The sequence below is a fragment of the Falco rusticolus genome, chromosome 6 (assembly GCF_015220075.1).
Source record: "Falco rusticolus isolate bFalRus1 chromosome 6, bFalRus1.pri, whole genome shotgun sequence".
Lineage (NCBI taxonomy): Eukaryota > Metazoa > Chordata > Aves > Falconiformes > Falconidae > Falco > Falco rusticolus.
Window position 1 is genome coordinate 11,335,777 of NC_051192.1, and position 27,098 is coordinate 11,362,874.

General features: G+C 46.1%; 1 protein-coding gene and 1 long non-coding RNA gene across 2 annotated transcripts in view; one reads left to right on the top strand and one right to left on the bottom strand.

Annotated features, from left to right (window-relative positions):
• Positions 1 to 9,300: 9,300 nt before the first annotated feature.
• Positions 9,301 to 16,694, top strand: LOC119149623. The gene is made up of 3 exons (XR_005104786.1): positions 9,301 to 10,982; positions 12,224 to 12,327; positions 12,479 to 16,694. It is a non-coding gene; the product is annotated as an uncharacterized LOC119149623 (long non-coding RNA).
• The window catches only part of PGBD5 (piggyBac transposable element derived 5), a 73,884-nt gene continuing 59,810 nt past the window's right edge, over positions 13,025 to 27,098 (bottom strand). The window contains exons 6-7 of the mRNA XM_037391070.1: positions 22,543 to 22,648; positions 13,025 to 21,068 (exon numbers count right to left, since the gene is read on the bottom strand). Of these exons, the coding sequence (XP_037246967.1) occupies positions 20,873 to 21,068; positions 22,543 to 22,648 (302 nt within the window). The 3' untranslated portion in view covers positions 13,025 to 20,872. The remainder of the gene's footprint in view (positions 21,069 to 22,542; positions 22,649 to 27,098) is intronic.

A 27,098-nucleotide genomic window follows, 5' to 3' on the forward strand; every position in this document is an offset into this window, starting at 1 on the left:
GCTCGCAAATGAACTTGCACTAGCACAGCTGGGGAGGGAACAAACCCTCTGGTAGGTGATGGACAGCTGTGGAAGTGTGAGGTTCTCCTACTGCTGTCAGAGTTAACGTGGGGCTGCAGTCAGGGCATGGTGCTCCATCACAGCATCACCTTGGCAGAGCTGGGCTGCAAGCCACGTGGGTTAGGGGACTGTATGATTTGCTCTGGGAGGGTAAATGGGAAGCTGGAGAATGAAATAAATAAAAAAAAATAATCTCATCTGTGATGCTTTGTCCAGCTTCAAGTCAGTTCTCTGGGCACATCGTTCTTTCTTAACTTTGTTGCATCCAGGGCTAGGATCTCTGGTCCTGGTCTGAGAAACTCAGCTGTGCTAGTTAGCCCCAAGGACTCGATCAGCTGGCACAGCCTGCAGAGGCATTTATAGGAAAGGTTTAAACAATTCCACTCTTTTAATTGTACTGACAGGAAGGTTTTTACCTGTCAGGCTGCAGGAAAGGAGAGTTTTTGGGTACAGACTTACTTGCCCTCCGTGCCAGAAATCAGCGACTAGTTGGCACCTTTCAAAAAAGTCTAAGTTGAATGAAGGAAATAGATCTAAATTTAATATTTATGGTTGCTGAAAATCAAAAGGCCCTGTCAAACTGCAATGAGCAAAAGAAACAGCCTTGCATTTGCAGATTATGTCTGAGAACTCGGGTGAGGATTCTCTGCCTTAAATGCCCTTTGACACCTGTGAGCTGCTCGGAGATACTAAAAGACAATTGCAACAGGCTTCTGGCAGTGGCCTTTAATGTAATCTAATGCTAAATGTAGAATTCTCTCCTATGTCTCTGTCTAGAGTCTCTTACGTCTTCTGCGCGTAACTGTTCTCAGTAAACTTCTTAGTCTAAGTGTGTTCTGCTGGAATGAACCATCCAGCAAATTTTGCGCTACTTCTGACCAGAACTCCATTGTTTCCATTGCCTTATACCCAAGTGTATATATATGGAAAAAAATGTTCTTATTCAGAGTCATTAATTTTCAGGCCATGCTTTTTAGCCAGTTTCTGTGCCTGGTTTTACTCTGCTTGCCTGTCACTGCATAAAACCAGATATATTTTAACCTCTTTGTAAGGGAATAGTTAGTCTTTCCTCTTTGTGGACTAACAAACATATTTTAAATCTTGAATTTTCAAGAAGATGCCTGCGTGCGTTTGGAAAGGAGGGTGAATATTAGGAGAGATTAAAAGGCTGTGATCCGCTTGAGGTAAGGGCTGGGGTCTTGTTTAACATGGGTCCTATGGAGCATTGTCCAGTTTCTGTCTGGGGTGTTACTGCACAACCTTAATTATTTCAAAATGTTATATTTTTGTATACAAATACCAGTGTCTACTTTGCCTTACTTAGATGCATATTAAACATAGATGGTCTATAAAATTTGTGTGGTCCTCAGTTGCAGGCATGCATCCAGCACCTGGGTCCTCCTTCCACCTGACATACAATGAATGATTTCATAGCAATAACTTGTTATAGAACACTCTAGCAAGAGGCTTGTTCCTGTACAGAATGATTTCAAATTAACAGAAACCGCTGAAAAAATAGTCTAGTATAATAAGCTGTGATTGCAGAATGAGCACAAATGTCAGGGTTCCATCTTTTGTTAGACCACACACTTTATTTACAACTTCACATCCAGTAGCTATATTAAGATTTGCTAGTAATCAGGCTTAAAAACTGGGAATAACGTCGGTCCACAGATGTTCTCTCTGTACAGCCCTCCAAGAGGCTGTCTGAATGGGTGCAAAATACCCTTTTGATTTGACTTGATTTCTTGCAGCACAGCAGCGTGTTGTTGCTCTGTGTGCAGGAAGAGCGACCTGTTGGATTTCAAGTCTCTATTTCTACGCAGCAGATGTTTTTAATCAAAGATTTTTTTGGGGGGGGGGGGGGTTTGGTGGGTGGTTTTTTTTTTTTTTTAATTAAAAAGGGTCTGGAAGTAGCAAATAGATACGTTTTCTGCCATACTTGTGTCAAATAACCCTCGCCTTCTGGTGACCTGGCCATCGTGGTAAAAAGAGGGTTAGAAAATTACCACCAAGTTAGTTGTCTGCTGGTTGCGTGGTGAGCGCCGCTTCTGCAGAACACTTTTCTCTTGGCTTTGGTGCCACCTTTCCTCCTGTCCAGCAAGTTGGTTTTGAAGTGAGCGTGAGGTGGATTCCCAGGTAGCAGCTCCATGCTCAGCTGAGCCAGCCGGTTGCTGCTGAGGGGGAGAGGGATGCTGGTCCTGCCTCCCCTCCTGTGTGCTAGCCGTGGTGCCCTTCCATGGGACAAGTAAGTGAATAAAACAAGGTTAACTTGGTTTTTCTTAGTTTTTTCTGTCTATCTTGGGAGAGTTGAGTTGGCCTCCAGAAGGCTCTAGAGAGCTGGAGTTGGCACGAAGGGGTCATAACCAGGGGCAAGCGAGGGGGGAAGATGTGGAACTTCCCCACCCTTCCAGCATCAGCGAAACACAAAAGCAGCTTGCCCCGCCTGGGGAGCGGTGGGACCCAGTGCCTGCGTAAGGTATTGCTGTTCTCTGCTCCTCGGCGTGAGACTTTGGGTAGTGTTGTCACTGCCCTGGGCTGATCTGTGAGCTAGCAGCCGTTGAAAGGAGCATTAGGAATGCCTGGGGGTGAGCCAGTGTGGGGCGTAAGGAAGGCTGGGAGGAAAAAAAAAAAAAATATATGGAAAAAGTTGTTTTCGGTAGCCAAAAGCCGTTCAAGCTTGGCTTAACTAGACTGTAAAATCAAACCTTGTTTTCATGAGAGAGCCTGAGCTAAGGGGTGTTCTGTTCTGCTTTTCCAGTTTCCTGTAGTAAAAATAAAAGTAATTATTATTATAAATACTTATACCAAAACAGCCTTCCTGCTATCTGAGTCTCAAGCCAGCAACACCTGTAGTGGCAAAAGAGGAGGAAGGAGGAGTGAGACAGAGAAAAAATTTTGAAGCTGCATCAAGATCTTGGTTTCAATATCAAGCTAATGTTTGATGGGGACCTTCCTACTTGGAAGGGACGTAACGCTTCGGTTTAGACAACCTTGGGAAGGAAAGCGCTCCAGCTCGCGCGCAGGCTGTGCTTGGTGCGGTGCAGACGGTGCTGATGTTGGGCTCTGCCGGCTGGTTCCAGGCACATACGAAGCCTTTGCTTTTACTTTCCTTGTTGAACAAGTTATTTGAGAGAGGGTGGCATCTTCAGGTCGCTGGTGAGGGTCAGGGCTTCTGTCATGGTAGGAGCTACAAAAGAAGATGGCACACTTACTCATATCTTGATGTCTAGGTAGAAAAGATGGAAGGGGGGGGCAAAAAAAAAGTGAAATCGAAGAGAAAGAGGCACCGAGTGAGAGGACAGTGGAGAAGCAGCTGCAGAGCTGCAGCTTAGAATGTACGTTGAAGTCAGTAAATTCATAGTTTCAGGTAAAACAGGATCTGGCTGTCCTGTGCTCACAGCACAAGCTGCAACATCTTCACCAGCGCTGCCTGGGCCAAGCCCTCAGCTTCTGTCTGGATGTGACCTCTGACGAGAGCGTTCAGACTGGATACAATGTGCAGAAGCGTTTAGGACAGTGTTTTTAAAAGTAAAATTTAGGCAGTTAAACATCTCGGGAAACGTATGAGTTTGAGAATTTGGAAATCTTCAGCTGATCTAATCCTCTTCGTGTCAGCTATTCCAATGTAAGCTTTCATTTTATTAAGTGGTTCCAGACTGAACGTCCAGCTCCGACTCCCAGCCGTTGGCTCTGTTAAGTTTCGTTCCTCAAAACATGCTTCTTCATATCAGAGCTGCCGATACAGAGATTCTGTCGTCTCAACTTTTGCCCTTACGGACTGTGCCTCTTAACCTGGCTGAGAAGCAGGATTTTTTCTCAGACCACCCTTTGCTCCAGCCGCTCTGTGAGCAGCTCTCCAGGCAGAGGGATGGTGAGGGGTGAAGGTCCTCTTCCCAACTCCAGTGAAACAATGGATGGGGCCCTTAGGGCTGTTCCTGGTGTAAGATTCCCACTGGCGCTTACCGTTCACGTCGTACTTTGGGCTTTGTATTTGTCCTGGTTTCAGCTGGGATGGAGTTAATTTTCTTCTTAGCAGTTGGTGCAGTGCTGTGTTTTGGCTCTGATGTGAGAACAATGTTGACAGGATGCTGATGTTTTTAGCTGTTGCTGGGTGATGTTGATGCTAAATCAAGGACTTCTGGGTTTCCTGGGCCCTGCCAGGGAGAGGGCTGGAGGGGCACTTGAAATGGGGAAGGGACACAGCCAGGACAGGTGACCCAAGCTAGCCAAAGAGGTATTCCATACCATGGGACGTCATGCTGAGTATATAAGCTGGGGGAAGAAGAACAAAGGGGGGACATTTGGCATTATGGTGTTCGTCTTTATGAGTAAGCGTTATGCGTGATGGAGCCCGGCTTCCCCGGGGATGGCCAAGCACCAGCCTGCCCATGGGAAGTGGTGAATGAATCCCTTGCTTTGCTTTGCTTGCGTGTGTGGGTTTTGCTTTACCTATTAAATTGTTCTGATCTCCCCCTTGAGTTTCACATTCTTTTCTGATTCTTCTCCCCATCCCTCTGGGTGAGGGGGAGTGAGCGAGTGGCTGCGTGGGGCTGGGCCCCCGGCCGGGGTTAAACCAGGACAGTAATACAGCCAGCCAGCTCTTAGGCAGTGCTCCGAGGGGTGGTGCATCCTCCCTGGCATCCAGCAAACCCAGCATACCGAGATAAATCAATGGGTTTGATTATTTGATATGTCACTTGCAGGTTATAAGACAGGATTTGGGGTTTTTTTATGAAAACAATAAACAAAACGTTGCCACACGTCCACGGGCGGTGCAGGCTGCTGATCTGAACTGATACGCTTGACGGTCTGTTGATTTGCTCAGGGAACACCCCAAAAATTGGTTGTCCACATGGGATCCCTGACCTGCTGTGGTTCTGATTTCTCAGGACAGGGTTATATGCTGGAATAGATCAGAGTGTTCACGCAGCATGCTGGAAAGTCTTGAGACACACAGGGAAAGTGGAGTAAGGGAAGCAGACATAACTCAACTACAAGCTGAGCAGCATGGAGCACATGCTGTGGCCCACTTTCTTCCCCTGTAATTTGAAGTCCTTTATCAGCAAGGAGTAGGAATTGTCTTGCTCCATCTGCTTTGAGCTGGAAAGGCACAGTGACGGTACAAGAAGAGGTTAAATCATGAACAGTAAGGAGAATATGGATAGGGAGTTAACTCTTGGTTGTTCTTCACAAACAACGAGTGAGAAGGCAAAAAAGGAGGTTTTCAGGTGCCAAGTTTAAGACAAAAGTACTTAACACTGTTAAAAAATACTCCATGGATGTGAAATCCCTTTTAGTGAAAAAAAGGGCTGTAAAACGTGAAAACATGTGAAATGTAGGAAGTCTCTAAGTCAGAGATTGAGGGGAGCTTGGAGGGCAGGTGGAGGAAATATTACTCGGTGTTAATCTCATTCCTTTGATCGTCTCTTAGGCACTTGGCTACCGGGTTATCTTGTCCCTTGGTCCATGTTGGCTAACAGTTTCCAGCTGAAGTGCCCCTGGTAGCTGATACCTGAGGCCGGACAAGCGTGCGATGCACAGAGCATCTCGGAGAGCAGCAGGCTGGGTGAGCACCCCGGCATCGCCAGGAGTGCGCGAGGCGGCGCTGCCGACTGAGCACACCCAGGAGCAATGACCAGGCAGCTGATATTTAATATGCTAGGTGGAGAATCCCATCTCCAGCTGTCATTTCAAACTACCTGTTCTTTTTGCTACAGCTTACTTACAAAGTGGCCTCCTTAACCTCTTGCATAACATGCAAAAAGGTTTTTGGTTGATTTTGATATTACAATGGCAAACGGCTGCACAAAGTTTTAAATTTCAGACTTTCACTTATGAAAAAATGAGAAGAGATCGGGAAATTATTTTTTTTACTTTATTGTGAATAGCAGAAGTCTAGCACCTTCAGGGATCAAAGTCTACGTGCCATTTTTAAGAATTTCCTTTAAATCCAAATCTGCTACAGATATAAACCCATAAGAATCAGCATTATCAATAGCCTCTTAGGTAGAAGATGGCATCTCTGATATTCTGGTGTCTCTCTATCGCAGTCCCCAAGGACAGCCTTTGAAAGCTTCTGAAGAAAAGAAGTTTTTACAGACTCCTGAAAACGCGCCATAGGATTTTCAGTTAGCCTGGATGCAAGGTCCTTGGTGCTGCATCTGAATTTGGACCTTTATTAGCAGTGCTTGGAGAAGGGCTTGTGTGAGCTTCTGAATATCCTCAGTTGGCACGATGGGGGTCCTGGTCCAAGACGGGGCACCCTGGGCTCCGTTGCTTGAGAAATGATGACAAAAAGGCCAAGTGGCTTTTGCAGCTGGGAACTCCCGTGCTGTGGGATCCATTGGTGGGAACCAGCCCCCCTGTTTTTCTTAGCACCAGTACGATACTTTTGAGATCCATTTCATATGGATGAAAACAACTTCTGGCAATGAGGCTGAAGACACGTCCAGCCCGTGTGGAGCAGAATGGAACCTGGCAGGAGTGAGCGATGCTCTTGAAGCAAGGATCTGGGAGTGACTTTCCGAAAAGACTGAGGAAAAAAAGAACAAACAAAAACCTCACCCCCTACCCCAAACCACACAAAAAACCCAAACCCAACCCAACCAACCAAACAACAAAAAAACCCAAACACCAAACCAACCACCCAAAAAAAACCCCAACCCCCAAACATTCACTTTACCATTGAAAGGAAAAGCTGAACGTGACATTCGAGCCTGCTCACTCCATGCTGGCTGTGCCTGAATATTTGTGCTGGAGGTGGCAGCCACGTCAGCCTCATTCCTTGCACCTGCAAAGGCTGGAGCAAGAGTAGCCACAAACATGTTTTAAGCATTTTGTTGAGGTGGGGTTGTTGTGTGGGAAGAGCTCTGTTAGTGAGATGGTGTTTTCTGTTTCAGCAGGGACTGCCTTTCAGGGCAAGGGGCTTACCACTCTTGCCCCTCACAGGAAAAAACTGGGGGGGGGGGTGGTGTACAAAAGGGGCTGTCTGAGCGTAAAGTATCCGCAGAGAGAACGATTGTCTGCTGCTCTGTACAGTATGGCTGTTTCTGTGTTCCCCTATACATGGCAGCCCCTGCTTCTTTACCTGTGGGACGCAGCCTTCCCTTTCCCAGCGGCTGAGCCCGGCATCTGTCGTGGGGAGGGCTTGAGCCCTGCATCCCACTGGCAGCTCTGTTCTCTTCAGCTGGCTGCCCTGGAACACAACTTTCCTGCTGGTGCCCGTGTTCCAGTTTCCTCCTTTTAGCAGAAGAGAATTTGATTTTTTTTTTCCCCTCACTGTTATTATGGGCTGCGAAGAACAGCTCTTAAATTAGCCCTGGGGAGGTGGGAAGGCAGAGAAAGCTCGCTGCGGGGAGTTGGTCTGGTACGTGTGATAAGCACAAGCTCTACCTGATTTGCCTGATGAACCCTGTCATATGCAGAGCCCTCTCTTGAGTTTGTTTCTGTTGTTTTAATTAACTTTTGGCAGTCATGCCAAGCACAAATCCCGCGCCTTTTTCCAACCGCTGCTGCAAAATTGCAACGAAGCTCTTTGGTGGCCATAGCTCTACTCAGGAAGCCGGGGTCCACCCAGGGAGCACCTGCTGAAACTCAAAGGCCTGTGTGAAGGTGCCAAAGGTGCAGAACAACCCATGATAGTGACCCTTTATCACCTTTCCTAAAATCCTCCTGCTCTGTTTTCTCTCCACCGCTCTGAACAGCTCAGAGACCTACAAATCTGCTGTTCTTGCCACTTTTTTGGGATGCCCAAGTGCTGTTCGGCCAGAGTTGCTCCTGCTGGATGCGTGCCGTGCTGTGCTGACCTGCACCCGTGTGGATAAGGGCTGGCCTGGGTGATGCTGGCCCCGGTACCTCTGAAGGCTGTCCCTCTGCGGGGGACACTTCTCAGCCCTGAGGACTATGGGGCGGTTGTGTTGGTCCAGACTGAGAGGATGCCCCCAGGTTGTCCTTCCAGGGGTGAAAGCATCCCAGAGCATCTAACAGTGGGGGAGGGGTGGGAGGCAGCACACAACCCCCTTCACTGCCCTGCAGCATCGATGGGCGATGCAGGATTTAGGTCCCCTGCCTAGGGAGGGGTGTGCCGGGTGCTGGGCACCTCTGTCACACAGCCCTGAGGTGCTGGCAGGAGGGAACAGCAACTTTTGAAGTGGACTGTAAATCCCCCAGGCTCCAGCTGAGGTGTTACGCTGTGTTTTCGACAGGGGAAGATAACTTGGCAGCCACCCATTTTAAAGTAAATCTGTCTTGAGAAGAGAGAGCTGCTCATGGGTTACCGGGTGCTTCAGCCTTTGCGTAGAGTCCCGAAGAAGAGCAGCAACAGCAAGTCTCATCATCCAGTGCTGATCTTCATTAACCACATGAGAAACTGGGTTAAGCTACCTCAGGCAAAAAAATCCTGCAGGCTGCTGCGAGGCTCTGTCCGCTGGGAAAGGGCGCTGCTGCCGTGCAACGAGGAACCTAACCGTGTTATAAATAACTCTCCGTTGCTCCGAAAGAAACAGTAAGAGGCAAACCTTTCCTTCTCTCTTTCTGTTCTAGTTTTATCCCTTTTGGGTAGCGTCAAAGCGATTGTGAAAGCAGAGCCGGTGGCGAGCAGGGAGACAGCAGGTAGGGCGAGCACGTGGAGGGGGAGCAGGGACTGGTGTAGCTGGTGGTTAAACCTGACGCACAGGCGTGAGGTTGGGTGCTCACCTACACGGCATGGGGACGGGATTTCCAGCGCCACTGAGTCAGGCTGCAGCGGGAAGCTCCTTGCAGCCCGGTTTTGTCAGGTACCTGGTCCCCCTGGCTCAGAGGGTGCCCGGCCATCACGCCTGCAGGCTGCTCTTCTGGGAAGTAATGGGAGAAACGTTCATCCCAGTGCCTTGCAAGCTGCTCATGAGGTGTGATTTACAACCGGTCTGCTGATCCACCCTGCCTCTGTACATGTTTCCGCTGAAATTTGGTGATGTTACTAGAAAAATCCTAGGAAACAAATTGTTTGTGGTGGCCTGTGGGAACAAAAGCTCAGGAACCTCTTTTGCTTATTGCGTGAGCAACAGAAAGCTGTTACTGGCACCCACGGAATCCACTCGAGTGCCTGCACTTGGGGTGTGTGCACCCGCCCCAGGCCAGGCAGAAGGCAGATATATTTTATGCAATGTAAAAGCAGCTTCTGAAATCACTGTAGCGCACAAGCCTTGAAATTGGCTGCTGTCATCCCCAGCAAGGGTGCTGTTGACTATGGATGATTTGTTTAAAACCATCTAATGTCTGTTTATTGCATTGGCTAAGACCCCTGTAAGGAATACAGATGCTCAGCAGCTGGTCTGAGTCTTACTGAAGTACCTTTCAGACACATCAGAGCTCCTCTAGTCTGGGGTCACACACCCCAAGCTCCTGGCTGCAGTGACAATTTTTTCTTACATGAAGAGTGCCGGTATCTCCCCAAACCTTACCTGCAGGATGTAACAGCACCCATTGCTCGGCCTGGCTGCAGGCTGCACGGGCCATCAGCTGTGCTCACGTTAGTGAATACTTGATGTTGTCTGGTGTCTGAAAAGATAGAAACGGTGGAACTCCGCAGTGGCAGAGTTTTTCTGAACAGAGGAGTGCTCTACTCGCTCTGTATTAATCGTGGGATGGGAACAAAAAAAAAGAGTGATTATCTGAACACAAACAGAAGCAGCTCTGTACCAGGTGGTGGTGGGTTATTGGGGACAGTAATGGGGAGGACTGAAAAAAAGATGAATTGGAGAGACGACAAGAAGAAGGACAGGATACACGAACTGCAGGAAAGCTGACAGGTACTGAATTACATTTTTTTTCTTTGTGAGTGTTGTATGGGGACTTTCTGCTGTGGCTGGGTGGAGATAGAGTTGCTTATATTTGGAGACCAGCTTTTTCATTTTTCAAATGTTCAAGAGATACACATGTACATTAATTCATATATGTGTCTTTAGCTTAAATGTTAAAAGGCTTTGGGATACAGATAGACTAACAGGCAATGAACTTTTCCGGTTCCTGGGAGTGATTTGCAATTCATTCTGGTGTGGCTGGCTGCAGATGCTAATCTTATTCACAGCAAATTAAAGAAATCTCTCCCATCCCCCCCTTCCCCTCACAACCTTCCATTTTTGTAGATTATTATTTGGCATCATTGTACCTGGCTGCTTGTTTTTAAATTTTGTGTCTGTCCAGGAGAGATTGAAGTGGTTTGCTTTGCTCTTTCCCCAAAGGGCACGAGACAGTGCTGCGATCTTAAATCCCGCCTTGTTCCTGGCGTGTCTGGATCTGGCAGAAGGGATAGCTAACCCTTATTTTAAGATTGCAATCCAGCCCTGAGTCACAGAAGAAAGAGCATGTTTTGGCTTGTTGCATCTTGTCATGGTCACGTCGTGGTTGGTACCCGCTGCCCCCGGGCCAGTGCGGGGTCCGGGCTGCGCTGCGGTGGGCGAGCCTGGCTGCTGGGGGAGGTTATTCTCATCCAGGTTTGTGGATCGCGAATTCCCCGTGAGCCTGAGAACCTGCTTTGCTGCTGCTCTTGCTTCTTGGATGAGGGGAGGACTGCAGGTTCACAGGCAAAACCTGTAATGGAAAACAGCTTCTGAAAAAAAAACCAAAAAAAAAATCAAGCTGATAAAGTACCCAAATCCTGTGCTAGTATCCCTGGTGCAGGTGTTGCTGGGGGGAATCGGGTCCAAGCCCTCGCCTGGGGAAGTGGGAACAGCAGAAGAGGGAAGGTCTCTGGCTCCTCGGTTCTCATCAGCTTCTGCCTTTTGTTTTCCTAAACTCTCGTTCCCAGACAGAACAGTGGCTGGCTGCGCATCTGACCTGTGCTGTCATCTAAGGAAACTGGAGTGTGGGGAGACTTTCTGGAGAGTGTTGAGGTGGCTTTGCTTTGCTGGGATCTAATGAGATGCCGTTCGTTACTGCATGTAAAGCACTTTTTTGAGTCTTGGATGAAGGTGCTTTAAGAGTGCCTGTGCTTTGACTTAGCGATGGCTGCGGGTGTCCTCCTCCTCCTCCTCCTCCGCATCTCTGACCTGGTACTTTCCTCTCTGCTCCTCTCTGGGGACGGAGGGGCAAGTGGAAGAGGATATTAGAAAGCACTGCAAAACGGATCGTTAAGTTTGGCTTGCTTAAGAAAGACTACGTTGTTAGAATTATTAGTTGCAAATTTTCTGGAGAATAATTTCATGGGAGATTGAGTTACTGCAGGCCTGGCCTGATCTGAAAGGCTGGCATTGTTTTAAATGACAGCGCTGAGGTTATGCGTGTGTGTGTATGTCTCTGTGTTGATCAGATCCTGGATTTCATAATTTCACAAATTAAATCCCTTGTTTTATTCAATTAGTGTGTTAAAGATGAATCACATTGCTTCTCGCAACTCTGATCATACAGCCTGATTACACACAGCATTAGCTCTGCTCGTGGCACGTCCAGGGAGCAGAGAGCAAAGCGATGTGCTGCTGGGGGTGGCCCCCCGACCGTGACAGTGAACTCAGAGAAATTCTCATTCGGTTTATCACACAGCTGAGCATCCTGACTGGTGCGTGGCTGGTCTCACTGCAAGGGCTCATCATCAGTCTCCTTAGGTCCCTCCTGCCGCTGCATGCCTATGGAGCGATGTACGGAACCACCTGTGGGTGCAGGTGCCATGCTGTGCATGGCTGTTTGCACCTCGGGGAGCCCTGCCACCCGTCGGGCTGTGTTTGTGCCAATCCATCATGCTGATGATGCACCTGCATGTTTCCAGCCCCCACTGCATGCTGCAGGCACGCATGGTGCAGTTAATTCCTTCATCTTGCACGTGATGTCTCAAAGTAGAAACCTGTGGGTTCCTCCCCAGTTACTCGGCAGTGACCATTGTGGTGCAAAAAATACAAGGCAAGGGAGAAAAGGAACCTGTTTGTTGGAGGAGCAAGTTGTGTGAAAGGTCCAGGCTGCCTTTCAGACCAGCACATTAAGGGTTGTCAATTCAGCCACCTGTATGTTGAAAAGATTTTTGAGAGCTTGGCTTTGTCAAACATGCCAGTGGCTCCTGCCCTCCAAGAAAAAGTCACCCCCTTAGAGACTGGGTCCATAGAGATATTAAATAGGTCAAGGGGCTCACCGCTGGTTGCTTCTGTTAATGTTTGATTTTCCCTGAAAATCTGAATGTTTTTTCTTTGGACAGCTAAGATGCCAACTCAATTTCTTCCTGTGGAAAACACAAGTTACTGTGAAGAAAGATCCTGAGCACATTAGACACGGCAGCCACTTGGCAGATCACAGCACGAGGTCAGTGTTGAGCCACACGAGCACCTACCTGGAGGATGCTCTGCAGCCTGGTCCTCGGAGGTGGCCCTGTGGCCGCAAGGTGTGTGGAGCATCTTCATTGTGGTTGTTGGCAAAGACCCACTGTAACCCCACTTACGTGTTCTTTTGCAAGGTTTCTGCTCCCTTTGTGGATCAAGGTTTAAACCAGGTCGTAGTCGTTGTTGACTCGGAGCTGCGAAACAGCGGTTGCCCACAGATGACGCATGTCTGGTTTTGCCTGCAAATGCTGTTTACTTGGCGCGCAGGGTTTGGTGGGTACCGCTGGTGGTACAGACGAACCTTGCCAGGAAGGGTCAGAGCATTAAGGACACAGGGCTGGAACCCTTTGCAGCTGCCTGTGTCCACCCCACACTGCCCTGAGGTGGCTGGGAAGCATCACTTTGGGTGTTGGGAGGGCAAGGGAGGGGAGCAGTCCCCCTTCCTATAACTGTGTTGACCATGTTGAAACACTTTTTATAAACTCAGTTCTTCCTAAAGAAAATGCCTTTGTGCTCAATGGCTAGATTAAGATGTCAGGCTTTTGCCTCTAATGGTATTACAGTGAGCACCTGTAATTTCTCTAGCAGTATTTCCTCCATATCCTTTCAGCTACACACCCAGGGGACTACCAAACATCTTCCCCGCTTATTCCAGAAAAGAACGAGACAGAAAAGCAATCGGTAATATATCTGACTGTATTTCAAAGTTGTTGATTGTAAACAAACTTTGTTGAAGAAATAAAATCACATGACAAGATATCAGAGTGATACTATAAATCCATTTTGTTATTGTTGCCACACTTCACATTTTTTGGAACTCAGAATTTAGCTCATGGTGTACAAAACTTGTAAAAATTTATTGCAAGCGTGCCTTTGTGTAGAACAAAACCGGTGTCACAAAAGTAGTTCCCTATCCCATGCAGAAACACAGTTGTGTATCTCTTGCCACAAAGAGGGTCACACACCTGCGTTTCTTGAAAGACTTGGCTGTTACAAAATTGCTCTGAGAAGTTAAAAAAAAAAAAAAAAAAAAGCAATTGCAGTGTATGCTTTACCTCTGGAATTTACACTTTCAATGGAAATTTTTTTTTAATTCTAAAGAATATGGAACTTTGCAACAGAACTGCAGTCGCTGATGCTGTGAGCACAGCCCGATGGAGTCGTCTTGAAAGTACTGAGCCAGCTAAAGCCCATCTTCGTGTTTGGAACCGTCACTGCATTTGATGGAATGCATGTTGCACATACTGAAATGAAAATGAGACGTAGAGGGGGAGATTCCTTCTTGAGAATTCCCATAATTCCCGTTTCTACTGTGGCGCTTCCCCTGACTGTCGCTCCCCCGCCGTGCGGACAGGCAGCAGTGCTTTGACTCCAAGGTTGGCGACTACTGAACGCGTAGAGCATAAGGAAAGGCATGGAGTGAGGCCAGCCATGCAGCTAAAGCAGGGGTTATGTTGCTAAAGCAGCTATGTGGACTGGTTGTATTAAACGTCAGCCTTTTTAATACAAAGGCATCAGGGGATGGGGGTGTCCACATGCTGGAAAGATGAAAGTTGGAAGGGAGCACCTGGCTCCTCTCCCTCTGCATGCCCAACCTCTGAGCTCCCCTCTGCCTCCTCAAACCTGCTGTTCTCCTTAAACTCCTCCTTGTGTCAGACTGAGCCGATTAGCCTCACCTACACGGATCAGATTAATCTCTGGCATAAACGTGAGTTTTGCTATCTCTAATCTCACCCCAGACCGCGGGGGTCAAGTTATTTTTAATTTCAGTACTGAAATGCCAGGCAAAAATTTGGCTTATAACTATTACAAAAATCCCGGTGGCAAAAGTAAGTCCAAGAGACCTGCAATTTTTTTTCCATCAAATGAGTAACTGTTTCATAGAGAGGTGCGAGTCGTTCAGCACTCATGTTTTGCATACACAGATTAACCGGAGAACAAGACCACAAAGTCAGTTTGACACCAAGTGGGTTGGGGTTCTGGACAGATGAACCTAGTGTATTTGGCCTTGCTTTTTGGTGCAAAAATGGTGGGGTTTTTTTTGGTAACTAGTGAAATTGGGACAAAATGCTCTCTTTGAAATCCAAATCTCACTGTGAATACTTGAAGAGTGAAAGCATTTGCCAGCTGCTTTATTTTAGAGATTGAGTCGCCAGGGCTGGGAGCAAACTGTATGGGCCTGGCATTTTCCCTTCCCTAGCAAAACATACAAGACTAGCTTGACCCAAAGAGCCTGGATCCCAAATTGCCCTCGTCTCTCCCCTCTTTGTTTACCCAATCGGGCCTAAAACATGGCATTACAGTCCTTTCCCACTAGGTTCTCCATCCAGGTCCCCCATGCATTCGAGGGATGTTGCAGTTAAATCAAACGAGCACTTTTGCAGAGTGATGTTTTCATGGGTAAGATTTTTGCACTACACATCATGTGGACCACCTTGACATCTAATGCAAGCAATTATTACTTCAGAAGAGCGATACAAAAGGGATTCACCACTTAAGGCCTTTTTGTGATACCTAACACCTGTTCACCAGACCCATCAGTGTGGAAGAGTTCAAAAACAAACAAACAAACAAAAATAATCCCCCAAACACACCAAAGAACTCCCCAGACCATGTCAAAGGCCCCTCTTTGACAGCAAGCTCGAGCTGAGGAATGTCACAGCCATTCCAATGGGAGCAGAACAGTGAGCGTGGTGATGCTGATCCCTGGTTTGGGTCCCTCCGAACCTGACAGGACAGCACTACTGCGGCAAACAGGCAACACCTTCACAGTGATTGCAATCAGTATGGGCTTCAGAAACAATACCCTGTTTCATTGGAGAGCTGCAAAATAGCAGAAAGGACCAGCAAAATCATAGGATAAAGGTAAGCTGAAAGGCCAACTCTGTGTTGTCACCTCTTCCAAGACTGATCAAGAACCTGTGGGATGATTTGGATGTGCGCTAAATGCATGGAACAAGGGAAGCAAAGGAAAGCGTAGGGCAGGAAACTTCTCCAGGGCTAGATTTCTGAAGACACAGAGCTGTCTCTCAAAAAAAAGAGGAAGAGAATCTTTTTATACAAAGCACAGACATTCTCAACTGCTCCCCAGCAGTGAGATGATGACGCAGGGGCTTTTCCAGTTCCAGTTCATAATGCTTCTGGAAACAAAGGTAGGTTAGGGAAGAACAGTTACAAGAAGGAATATATGTCAAGCAGCACTGGTGACAGGCTTGCATTTGGGCAGACAATGACGTGATCTATCTGTGCAAGATATCCTAGTTAATGACAGGCCAAATATATACATGTTTTGAGCTCAGGAGTTCCTCGCCTTTGTAAAATGTTGCTAACAGTCCTTTGACACTTGAATGGTTTTCTCAACCAGATTGAGATGAGCTCTTTTTTTACAAACAACTGATCTTACATCAGTCATAGCAACAAGAAAGCGCCAAGGCAAACTCCACAACAGAGATGGATGGAAGACTTCATATTCCATTTAAACCTCAGTGACTTTTCTCAAGTCAGTCTTAGTAACTGTTTGTCTGCATTTCACATTGATTACGGGACTATAGCAGGGCTTCAGATTCTTCATTTATCTCCTCTAAGCTCCTCAAGGCAGGCTGGGCTGCTATGTTTTGTTCAGTTCTCTCTTACCTTCAGTGCCAACTTGGTTTTGACTCATACTGGCCTATATGGTGTAAGGACTCTGTGCTGACAAAGCCCCACGGTCCTTACTTTAGGGTTGAGTGATGTTCCACATGCTCTTGTTTCTAATTTGGAAAAGAGCATTTGAACAAGAACCAAGTCACTGAAAATGCAGAACATGGACTTTACTCAGCAGGAGTGTGAACTCCACTATAGTTTCATCACCCCCTTACCTGTGCTGTGCCTCAGTGTCTGATCAGGGAAGGGTAAGCTCGTGTTTGAGAAGCTAATGATGTCTCATGAGTGCTGAGGTTGTTATAGCACTTTGCAATCCTTGTGTGGAAGGTAGCACAGATGCGCAGAATTATCACTGCAGCGTAATTCCCTGCTCATTACTAAAATCAGTTCCAGGACTAGGGAACTAAGACATGTAAGACTGAGAATGGAGATGCTGGAGGCCTCTTTCACTATTCACCAGCTCAAGACACACTACTAAATGAATGTTAGAAGGAAACAAACCTCTTCAGCCAATAAAGACAGACATAAAAATAAAGCCACAGAAGTGTAGCTGGAGGTAAAGAATGGGAATGCTGTTTTGAGTTGTCGTCCTTAATGTAAGTCTGGAAGCAGCTAAATTGTTTTCTTCAGACAGTTCCTAGAGAAAAAATAAAGTTGTACCTATTAGGGACACTGAGACTGCTCTAAGTGGGGATTCCCGGACCACCTTGTAAATGCAGAAGGGCTGGGGCTAGAGAACAGAAATGGAAAAGGGAGATGAGATTCCTTTACATTGCGCACTAGTATCAAGTGCACAAACGGGCTGAAGTAAAAAAGTGGCAGAGTTTCTGCAAGCCCTTGAAGCGTTTTTCAACGGAGATAACAGCAGTGGAAACCACTTCGCAGTCAGTGTTACATTACACACTGGGAAGTGTTTTCCAAGAAAGGATTGTGGCATAGCAGGTATTTCTTGAAAGAAGTATTGTGCATAGAAGGTGGTCAATATGTCTTACTGATGGTCTCAGTTCTTTGAAAAAATGTTTGCATACCATAAGTAAGTAATTTTCAGTTTTCAGAAGTACATGTGAATGAAAACTCAATTCAGCAGAAAAGAAAGGTGCCCTGCTGCTCCCTTGTCTACTTCAGCTTCAAACTTTTTTTATCCCTGGAAAAATTTAGAGACGGTCCTCTGTGACATGAGCACTTCCACTGCATCTTAGCTACTGCTAAGCTTTAGGATCTCTTACCAGATTGTCTCAAGGCTACACCCCACCCCAAACAACCCAAACTTGCTATCATTTCACAAGCCATTGCACAATTAACACACACATGCACACTAAAACTAGCATCCTTGCACTACTTTGAGATTAACCCCCTCTTTTTTTCCCCCCCTTTAACTAGGGAGAAGTTTTAATGTTACAAGCAGGTGGGGAACCAAATCTGAGTAAGCCAGTCTGCAGTAAAGGAAACGCTACAGAAGCTGAGCTGCAGTTAAAAAACTTTTGCCTTTTTAAAAACGATTCAGTTTCTTCCTTAGTTACTTTGCCTCATTTGTACTAACATAGAGAAAGTGCAAGATGCTTTTCCAACAAGGAGAAATCTTAACTTTCCCCAACCCTATCCCCTCCCAGCCAATAAATGGAGAAGGTGAGGTGGAATAGTCATCTGTGGATATAGACTATGCTTTGGTGGCTTTTGCTTGTTGGCTTCAAGAGCCAAAATTCAGGCATTTCGTACATATAAATATATATAAATATTTTTGCTTATTTATGGAATGTTTGTGCATGTTTAGGGCACCAGTTCAAAATGATGAGGGATGGTTAAGGCTAAGAAAATGAAATTAATTGCAAAGCTATAATTTTCTCTTCATTTTTCTCCTCTACAAGTAGGAGACTAAAGCATCTTCCCTGTAATAGTCAGCCACTGCGTAATCCCCCATCAACACCAATTCTAGGGAAAACTACTCAGGACCCAGTCCCTGAGGCAAAAAGCTAGGACCTCATCATTTTAGCTCAAGTAATCTATATCATTAACAGCATATATCAGTGGAAAATTAAACATTCCAAGTTCTTGGACTGTCACCTGAAAAAAGAAAAGGCATTTTCTGTATGGGATGGCCTAGATCTAAGCCTTTAAGCATACGTAGAGTAACGTAACAATTGGCCAAGGGCTCCAGATCTATCTCAGGGTGCTCTGACAGAGCTGGAGAGCGCTGTGCTTGCTCCTCAGACGTGCCAGGTGAGTCCCAGGCAGTCCTGCAAACCTCCCCGTCTCTGCTCAGGGCCTGCGCACCTTGCCAGTGCTCTGACATTGCAGGGGACTGCCAGGAACCCGGGCTCCCAGGAGCTACTGTTCATTCGAGCTGTCCCATCAGCAAAGTTCCAGCCTAGACGTTTCCTTGCTGCCTCAATTTTGACTGCCGCATAAATTTACAGGACATCATGAACTTGTAGCTGCTCTTCCTGTTGCAATAGAGGCTGGCATTGCCTGAGACAGGGAGCAACGAGAACACCATTTGCCTTTAGGTACCCCTGTGGAATTCTCAAATAAAAGGACACTGTGGGCTTATATTGCTGAGCATTTGTTTTTCCTGACTCACACTAGCTCCTCTCCCCTTTGAATACTTACAAGACTAACAAGAACCAGCTACCACACACACTCCATCTGAAGAGGGGTGGTCTCAGTTCTCTGCAGGGCCAAGAAGTTTTGACCTCATTTTTGGGCTCCTACACAGCTTTGCATTGCCAAGGACTGGAGTGGCACAAACCTCCTCCCTTCCTTTTGAGGCTAGGAGGCCTCGGTGCACAAGGCTTTGTCCTTTCTCCCACATTTCCTGGGTGGAGACCTTGTGGACTGAGAAGTGACAAGGGATGCTTGGGAAGCCCACTGCTGTACATCGTGCAGCTGGCAGGCAGAGCAGGACGGGTGGGACAGCAGCCAGGCTGTATTGCAAGCAGAACCACCATGGAGGTCACCACCCCTTGCTCTCCCTGCAACCAGGTGAGATCTGCCTCTAAGTCTACTCCAAAAAAATAAGACTTTGGTGGAAATAGAAAGATGTCAGTGCGAGGATGCTCCTTGGGCTAGTCAGTAATTTACTAACCCCTGCTGGATCCTTCTTCTGTTACAATTTACATGCTATGCGTTTGCACATCACATAATGATGAAACTTGGGGAGTCCTCAAATTCATGTTAGCTACCTACCCTTCTACCGTCTCTCGCCAGATAGATACACCAGAACCTGGTGAAGTTTACACTGATAAAGAAGTAACTCACCCACTCACTCCATCCCTCTTGAATCAACCCAAGTCACTCTTTGGTAAAAGTTTTCAGGCTCGGGGACCTAAAACCAGCTGGTCCTCTGAGCAACATGTTTCTGCCCTGTAAGTTAATGCAATTCTCTTTGTGTCCATCACTGCTAACCTTTAGAATACAGAGTTTTTTGCTGATTGAGTTGTGGGCTGAAATCAATAATGTGTAGAGGACAGGGCAGTATTTCACCTCAGCATCAATTCTTCCCATTTCAATCAGACTCCTCTCTCTCTCAGCACTGTTTTCCAAAGCTTCAGCAGCCTTCAGATTCCACGAGCACCAAAATGTGGCATTTCAGCCTTGGACACCAATTCATGACAATGCTTGTCCTCTACAGTGTTACTCAGAACAGAACGCTTTGGGCTTGCTCTATTTTAGTGAGGTTTAAGGTCTGGTTGCAACTGGACTTCTTTCCTTTTGTAAAACACAACGCTATGTTATTTTGCTAAACATGTAATCTGCTTAACTACAACTACTGTGACAAGCCCTGAATTCCAACAAGAAGAATTCCTACCGAACACCCTGCAGTGATAATGGGAAACACACTGCTATTAGTGACTTATTTTTTTCCTGCCAACCGTGTGCCAAAAAAGTCTTGACAGTTACAAAAAGAAAAGAAAGATACTGTTGTTCCTAAAAACTTAACAGTCCATTACACTAGATTTTTAAGCAACATTTAAGATACAGTTGAAATCAAGAAAAAACTAGAATTGTTATATTCTGACTTCTCACCTATACACCAACCGTGGCAGTTAAGATGTGAGGCAGTATACTTACTGGTTTACTCACTGTTAATACTCACAGTATTACTCACTGTTTGTTTGTGTATAAAATGTTTCATCCTCGTTAAAAAAGAAAATCAATGTAATGTATTTCCATTTTAAATTCACTAGCATATTTGGTTTCTCCTAATTTTGCTGTGTACTAACTGAAATCAAATTGCCTTACATTAATAAAAACAAAGAAAGAAAAAGAAAAAAAAAAAGGACAGAAAGAAAAAGTCTGAACTGGTCCTCGATCCCTGGCTGCGTGCCTGTGAAGGTTTTGTTTGTCAATACATTTGCTTCAGTGTTTGTGTATCTGAACTGCTTCATTTAGCACACCGGGAGGACAGCAGCGATGCCGTACAGGATGGCAGGCACTCCCAGCCACAGCCCATGGTGCAGACTCACGTTGCTTGTCCCAGAATTGAGTAACTCCAAGTAAGGTACAGAGTTTTCTGTAATACCCGCCTAGGACTGCTGAGCTGTGTCAGCTTATGACAAGCTCTTAGCCCAAGAGGAACTTTACAAGATGACCCTGTTCAACAAATAGTACTGAGATGACGACTAATATAAGTCTGTTTCTGGTGTACAGATTCCCACAGGGCATTCACATACGCAATTTTGTTTCAGCTTTTCCAGTGGCACTTTCTGCGGGACATGTTTACATCCAGCTGCTACTAGGAACAAAGTTTCCACCTCTCTAGTGGCATCCCTTGGCATTTTTGGATGACAGCACTGGTGGTGTCACAAGTTCCTTGCTTTGCCGTTCCAGGTGTGGTATCTTCTTCTGCTTACCCTCCACCCCCTGCCTGTGCCACCAAGAACAATGCATCAATGGGACGGTGAGGTGTCTTCCAAGCCCAGAAGCTCCTTTACAAGTCTCTCACCAAACTGTGCGCGGCTATACCTTGACACATGGTAGGCCTCCGACATTTTGTAGAGGATGTAGGCATTGTTTATAGCGATGCTGATGGCAAACCAGAATACTTGTTGCCAGGTCTTGTTTGGTTTGTGGGAAATGAAATACCTAAAAAGCCAAGAGAGAAGGGGAGGGAAAAACACCGTTCAGCCAAACACTTGCAGCTGGGATGCAAGAAATAACCCCCACAACTCTGCAGTCCCAAAGGGGAACCAGGCCCAGGACTTAACACCTAGTGCAAGTATCATCTAAAGAAATTTTGTACAATGTATTTGACAGTCATTTACAGTTAAGTTGCACAATTTTGGAAATATCTAGTGGTCTTTAAACAAACAGACTTCCTCGCTCTCAGAAGCCAAACCTCAGCAACACTCACCTCTGCACCACTCCGTGTAAGCAAAAGTACAGATACGGACTCCTCGACCTTACCGTGACAAACACCCATGTGATGGGAGCTGTGGGTCTGAATCCCTTTAATTTGATACTAAGAAGAAAAAAAGCCTCAGGCACATTACATTACAGTGTAGGGAAGACTACTGGTGCTTCTCCTCTTGTTTATCTCTATTGCTAGCAAAGAGTGATTGCTGCTGCTGTCAACAGTAGGTGGGAGGATGTGGGGGTAGAGCCGGAGCATGCAGTGCTGGTATGTGGAACACCTCTCCATAAGGCAGAACTAGAAAAGACTGACATCCTTATATTTAGGTTCTGACTAATTCTAGGACTGCCAGAATATTCACTCTTTGGTCATAAGATTTCCCACTTTCCTACCTTCATTTTTTCATTAACCATTTAAATCTACTAATTCACCTCTTTTTTGTATTGATTTCCAGAGATCCGATCACAGCATCGGTCTCCAGCAACCACCTCCTCTCCTCTTATCTCCTCTGCTGAATTCTTGCTGCCTTGCCCAGAACTGGTTTGGAAAACCCCTGCTGCTTTTTCACTCTCCTCAATTTTTAGCTCTTGAAATCTTCTGCACCTCATCGCTATTCCCACAGCCAAGCTTCACCACTGCTATTCTTACTCATCTCTGTTTCTCCCTGCTACATTAAGAGCTAACACTGAGGAGCCCAAATCTAGAAGCCAAAACATCTGCATTCTGCTTTCCCAGATCATCTAGATCACCTTTACAGCCACAACTGAACATCCTTTTCTTCTGGCTCCAGGTGACACAAATTATCACCAGATAATCACCTAAACACCATCTGCTGATAGCGGTGGAGAGCTGAGGTAGCCAGAGACACTTGTAGGGCTGGTAGACCCTGATTGAATTCTCTATTTAGCTTTCAATTTGATGTGGCAAAAATCATCAGCCTGCTGGCTCATAGCACTTCTTAAAAGTCATTTACAAGATGCTAAGAATGTAAGTCTCCAATTTTTTTTTGACTAGTGGATGGGTAGATAGAGCCAAAACAACACTAGCAATGCAGCTCTTGCCCTTGGGCAGAGCCAGCTTCTGACCGGAGTTTTGTCAGAGATTAATTCCATGAAAGCAGAATCAAACCCCCAGCTGCAGCTCAAACATTGCAGCAACAGAAAAGGAGTGAAAGACATAAAAACACACACATGCACATATTCTTACTTGCTGTATTTGTCGTCATATTTGCAGATATAGCTAAGGTGAGCAGCAAAGGCTTCAACTGCCAACGGGCATGGAATTTCTCCGCTTTTTCTCTTGATTATAACTCCTGCATCAATTAGAAACATAACCATTTTAAATCCGTATCACAGGTCTAGCAATTAAAAGATATGGTTTCTTATACAGTTTATTGTCAAATAAACCTTATTGACAGTTTCTGCCCTAAAACTGGAAAGTTATCTGTAACAGAGATGCTAATTTGAATTCTTTTTTCCATTGGAAGCACACCGAGTGAGTGAAAGGGGAAGAAAAGGGATCAGTTTTCAGTTGGAAATCAAAAGATGTTAGACACAAACACTTTTAACATATGCTCAGGAAAAAAACACACATTGCCATAGTCCCACAGCAGCCCCCTACAGACAGTATTAGTCCCTCTTCTGTTGGGTCACAATTAGTTGTGGTCACCTCCAGAGCTGTGACTTGCTATTTTGTGCTTTGAGTTCTGAAGGACCCAGATGAGTCATTTGATAAATCCTTTGCTTATCTCCAGCCCTGGGGCCCAAGAACGACATTATCTCCACTCCACTGGGTGCTAACTGACAAAAGAAAATACAGTAAGAAGGAGCCAAGGGGCTAAACTCAGTCCACGTAAGAGGTGATGCTGATGGGTGAGTTGAAGGAGCCACAACCACAGTAACTGAAATGAGAAGCAGCCCGATTCGCTGCTGTGGGGAGCCAGAGCTCAGACATACGCTTAGGTTGCTCGGTGGAGCTAAGCACACGTTACTCTGCCTGTGAGCAATGCTTCCTGCGCTGCCTGGTCAGCTGACTAGGCAATTCAGCTCATCACAGGGAGGATTATCCTGCCCATTGCACAGACCTGTGGCAAGGCGACGAGTCCTGGGCCCCTACAGCTACCTGCCAGCCGCTGCGCTTAGACAAAGATGTGGTGCCTAGAGCAGGTTACTCCACCAACAGGCCCTGTTCCCTCACATGGTGCATCTTTGACCTGGCCTTCTCCACCACTAAGGTGTATTTATGAGTCAAACGCTCTTCCAAGAAACTCCTCCAGCTCTTCTTTGACTTATTTCTCCTGTCCTCAGTGTTTTCCCTGTCTATGGGAAGCTCCTTCTAGGAGGGAAGAATGAGTAAAATAAACTTACAGTACAGGAGTATGTTCCCTAACTTGGAGACTTTATGTCCCCACAGAGTGTGAAGGTCACCTTTCCAGGGTACAGACCACCTCCTGCTCCATGTCTGTGGCAGACACCCCTTCTCTTTCCCAGGCACAACACTATTTCTCCAGGTCTAGAGAAGCACAGGCTTGGTTGCATCCCTTCGCAGCATTGTTTCAGTACAGGTGCAATCCTGGGTTTTCTCATTTCTCAAGCCTTCAAACTCACATTGCTTTCCTTCTATCAACTCTTTTACAATCATCCCTAAAATGCTCCTCACGTTTTCATTACAGACTTCACCATTCCATTCCTTCAGCTGGAAGTCTCACTCCATCCATTATCTCTGTCAAGCCCCCTGTGCTGTCCTAGCTGGCACACTCTATTTTGAAGCAAGACTTATGACACATACTAAATGTCATGTTACAGCTGAGCCATGCAGCAATTTATTTGGTGTCTTTAAAGTCTGATTTTTCAAGAATCCAAAATGATATCACCTCTAAATTGTTCAACACCCTCTCCTTTCACCTCTGCCCCACCAAGCTGGGCGTAAAATTACCCCAAAGAGAGGACAAAACCCCACAATCTAATAAATAAATCCTTTGTTACATTCACATATTTATTATGCTGCTTTTTTTGGTCCTTTTATGGAGTCCTACAAAAATCTGGCCAGTGTGAGGTAAAAGGGAGGATATACCACCAGCATGAGCCATCAGTGCTGCAGAGTCACTTGCCATCCCATCTAGGCAGGTCAGGAAAGGTTAAGTATGTTCCTGGTGCCAGTGTTTTACAAAACCCCCTCTCCTTTCTCCTCTTGCTTGCCTCTTCGCTTTCCTCTCCCTCTCTTAGTTTGGATGATTTATATTTCCTTTGTAATTTGCTTCGTATTCACAATTCTTAAACAAATGCATTGCCGTGGCAGCTATAGGGGTACCATATACACCCTCTCACTTTTTTATTATGTTCCATGTAACGTTTCTGTTTTGAGAATATAAATAGCTTCATAGGCACATTACTTTTATAGCCTTTCCTCGGTTCGTTTCATAGCCACAGGCCACCTCTCCAGGGAAGACAACCGCCGGAGCTTGGTTGCTCCTAGCTGCAGGTCTCCGTGGCAAGCGGTCCCAAGCCAGCTGACTCACCCGCGCATCTGATGAGATATTTCCCCTCCTGGTCCTCCCCCAGCAGCGCCGTGTTCCCATCCCTCCAGGGAACACACCACCTGCGCTGCAGCCGCAGCCTGCCTTTGCCAGCGTGCTGGATGGGGTGCAGGCTGCCGGGCTCCCGGCTGCTACCGCAGACAGGCATCAGCTTACGGGTTTGGGGTTGTTTTTTTTTTTAATCTTTTTTTTATTTTTAATTTAAAGTTTTTAAGCTGTAAGCTCATCAAGCGAAGCCTGGAAAATACTGCCCCAAACGAAACAAGCAGAAAGACAAAGGTGTACATATGTTGCTTCCTCAAAGCACTTATTCTCAGTCAGCCTGTGATTTTAGGAGCTAGAACCATGTTCATAAAAAACAGAGGCTCAGTAATACTACCACTTGCACCCACCCTGGCAAACACTGAGATGGCATAACGTAACAGAGGGTGCACTGCATGTACCGGGTGCTATATGGTCTTTTATCAGGACTTAGATTGGTTACAGTTTTAATGAGAACTGCAGGCACTCAGCATTCTACAAGGTCTAATGTTCAAGGTCTTCCCATTGGAGTCCTCTGGTCCCATCCTCACTCTCACCATACTTGAACACAAGTCCCTGAATGAGGTCTTGCAAGCTTTTTCTCAGGATTCAGGAATTTCAGGAAACTAGATAGTCACCAGATTCCTCACTCCAGCTTCTCCTGAGCTAAGAGCCACACAGGGTCTTACACAACTGCTTCATGCAATTGCAATGCCACCACACCATCTTCCACTTCTCACAAGTCACTTGTGAGATGTCAGCATGACATTTGCAGCTCTTTAGTCCTTGTGTATGTGTCCTGAGCTTTGTTTTCTATCCTTAGCTATTATCTGTTTAGCTTTTAAGTAGAGCTGGTTGGTGAAGAGCAGCTGTGAAAGCTCTTCTTGAAAAAAAGCTAATTCATCTTGGGTTCAACAAGCTTTTGCTAAAGATGTCATTCTAGTCACCCTGCTGTGCAGCAAGTGAGGTTGCTGCCTGCTCCATTCTGCTTCATATGAAACACAGAAAACATTGTAGTTATTTCTAGAATACAGTAACGGAGATGCTGGGAAAAACTGGGCACCAGATCTAGAGTGGAAAAAACAAAAATGCAGCCTTGTCCCACAGACGGGGAGGTCTGGGCCAGCACATACTTCATCTGCTTCAGAATAAAGGTTACTTTAGTCTCTGGGGGTCTCAATCTCTTTTGGCATCTCAGTTTTTCTGTAATACAGGCACAAGGAAAAATTAAACTTAAGTTAAAGCTTAACAGAAATTAAAAACCCCACTGAAGTTTGTTCTAGGCAGAAGCTTCATACTTGATAGTAAGAGTAAGCAGAATAATTTTTGCAAGACTAAAGGAAGAGGACTCATCCTTTACATCTGAGATGATGTATTATGACACATTGGTTCAAAACATCCATAAGAAATAACCTGCTGCATCTAAGAATAGTATTCATAGATCAGCTCTGACAAGTGTACTGCCCTCCTGGTGCCTCTGGCTTGGTTGGGATTTCCATTCCAAGTACAGGCAAGATTTACCTTCTCGACTTGCCTTTAAATTGCAATAAATAGCTCATTATTAGCTACACCCACCTCTTTTTTCATCCTAAATTTTGTTTTGACCATCTCTTGCCTTCTGTTTTTAAGGTTCTCTTCAGGGCCTCCTCCACCCCTGCCAACATTTACACTCAACCAAGCGCAAACACGCACCATGTGGCCGGCGATCCCACTGGCATCAGTCTCTGTCCAACTACCCTGCGTAGGTTTTATTTCCTTTTGTCCTTACTTCCTCTCCCGTCGAACACACGTGCTCAGCAGGTCTGTGCTACAGGTTTGCCTCAAGGAGCATGGATTCCTCTTCTTCCTCCTCCTCTATATTTACACGCCTTAGAGGAGACTTCGGTGGTCGGGCTCCAAGTTGGTTTAAACTAGCTTTGCTGCACTGACTTGAGAGATGCCAAATTAGAGGCAGGCAATCTGGTCTCCTGCCTTCCTACCGAGTCTCCATCTGTTCCCAGCTCTGCACTAGAGACTCTCTTCCTCCCAGCACCACTCTTTAAAAAGCCAGCCTTTGTTTTCTGCTCTGATTCACTGTGAACTATGTCAACTGTCCCAGCCAGCATTTGGTGAGCAATGTGCCGGGTAGGTCTTGCCCATCACACGTGCAAGTCCGAACCAGTGGATGTTAAACTACCTCACACACACAACCTACAATCCCATCTTT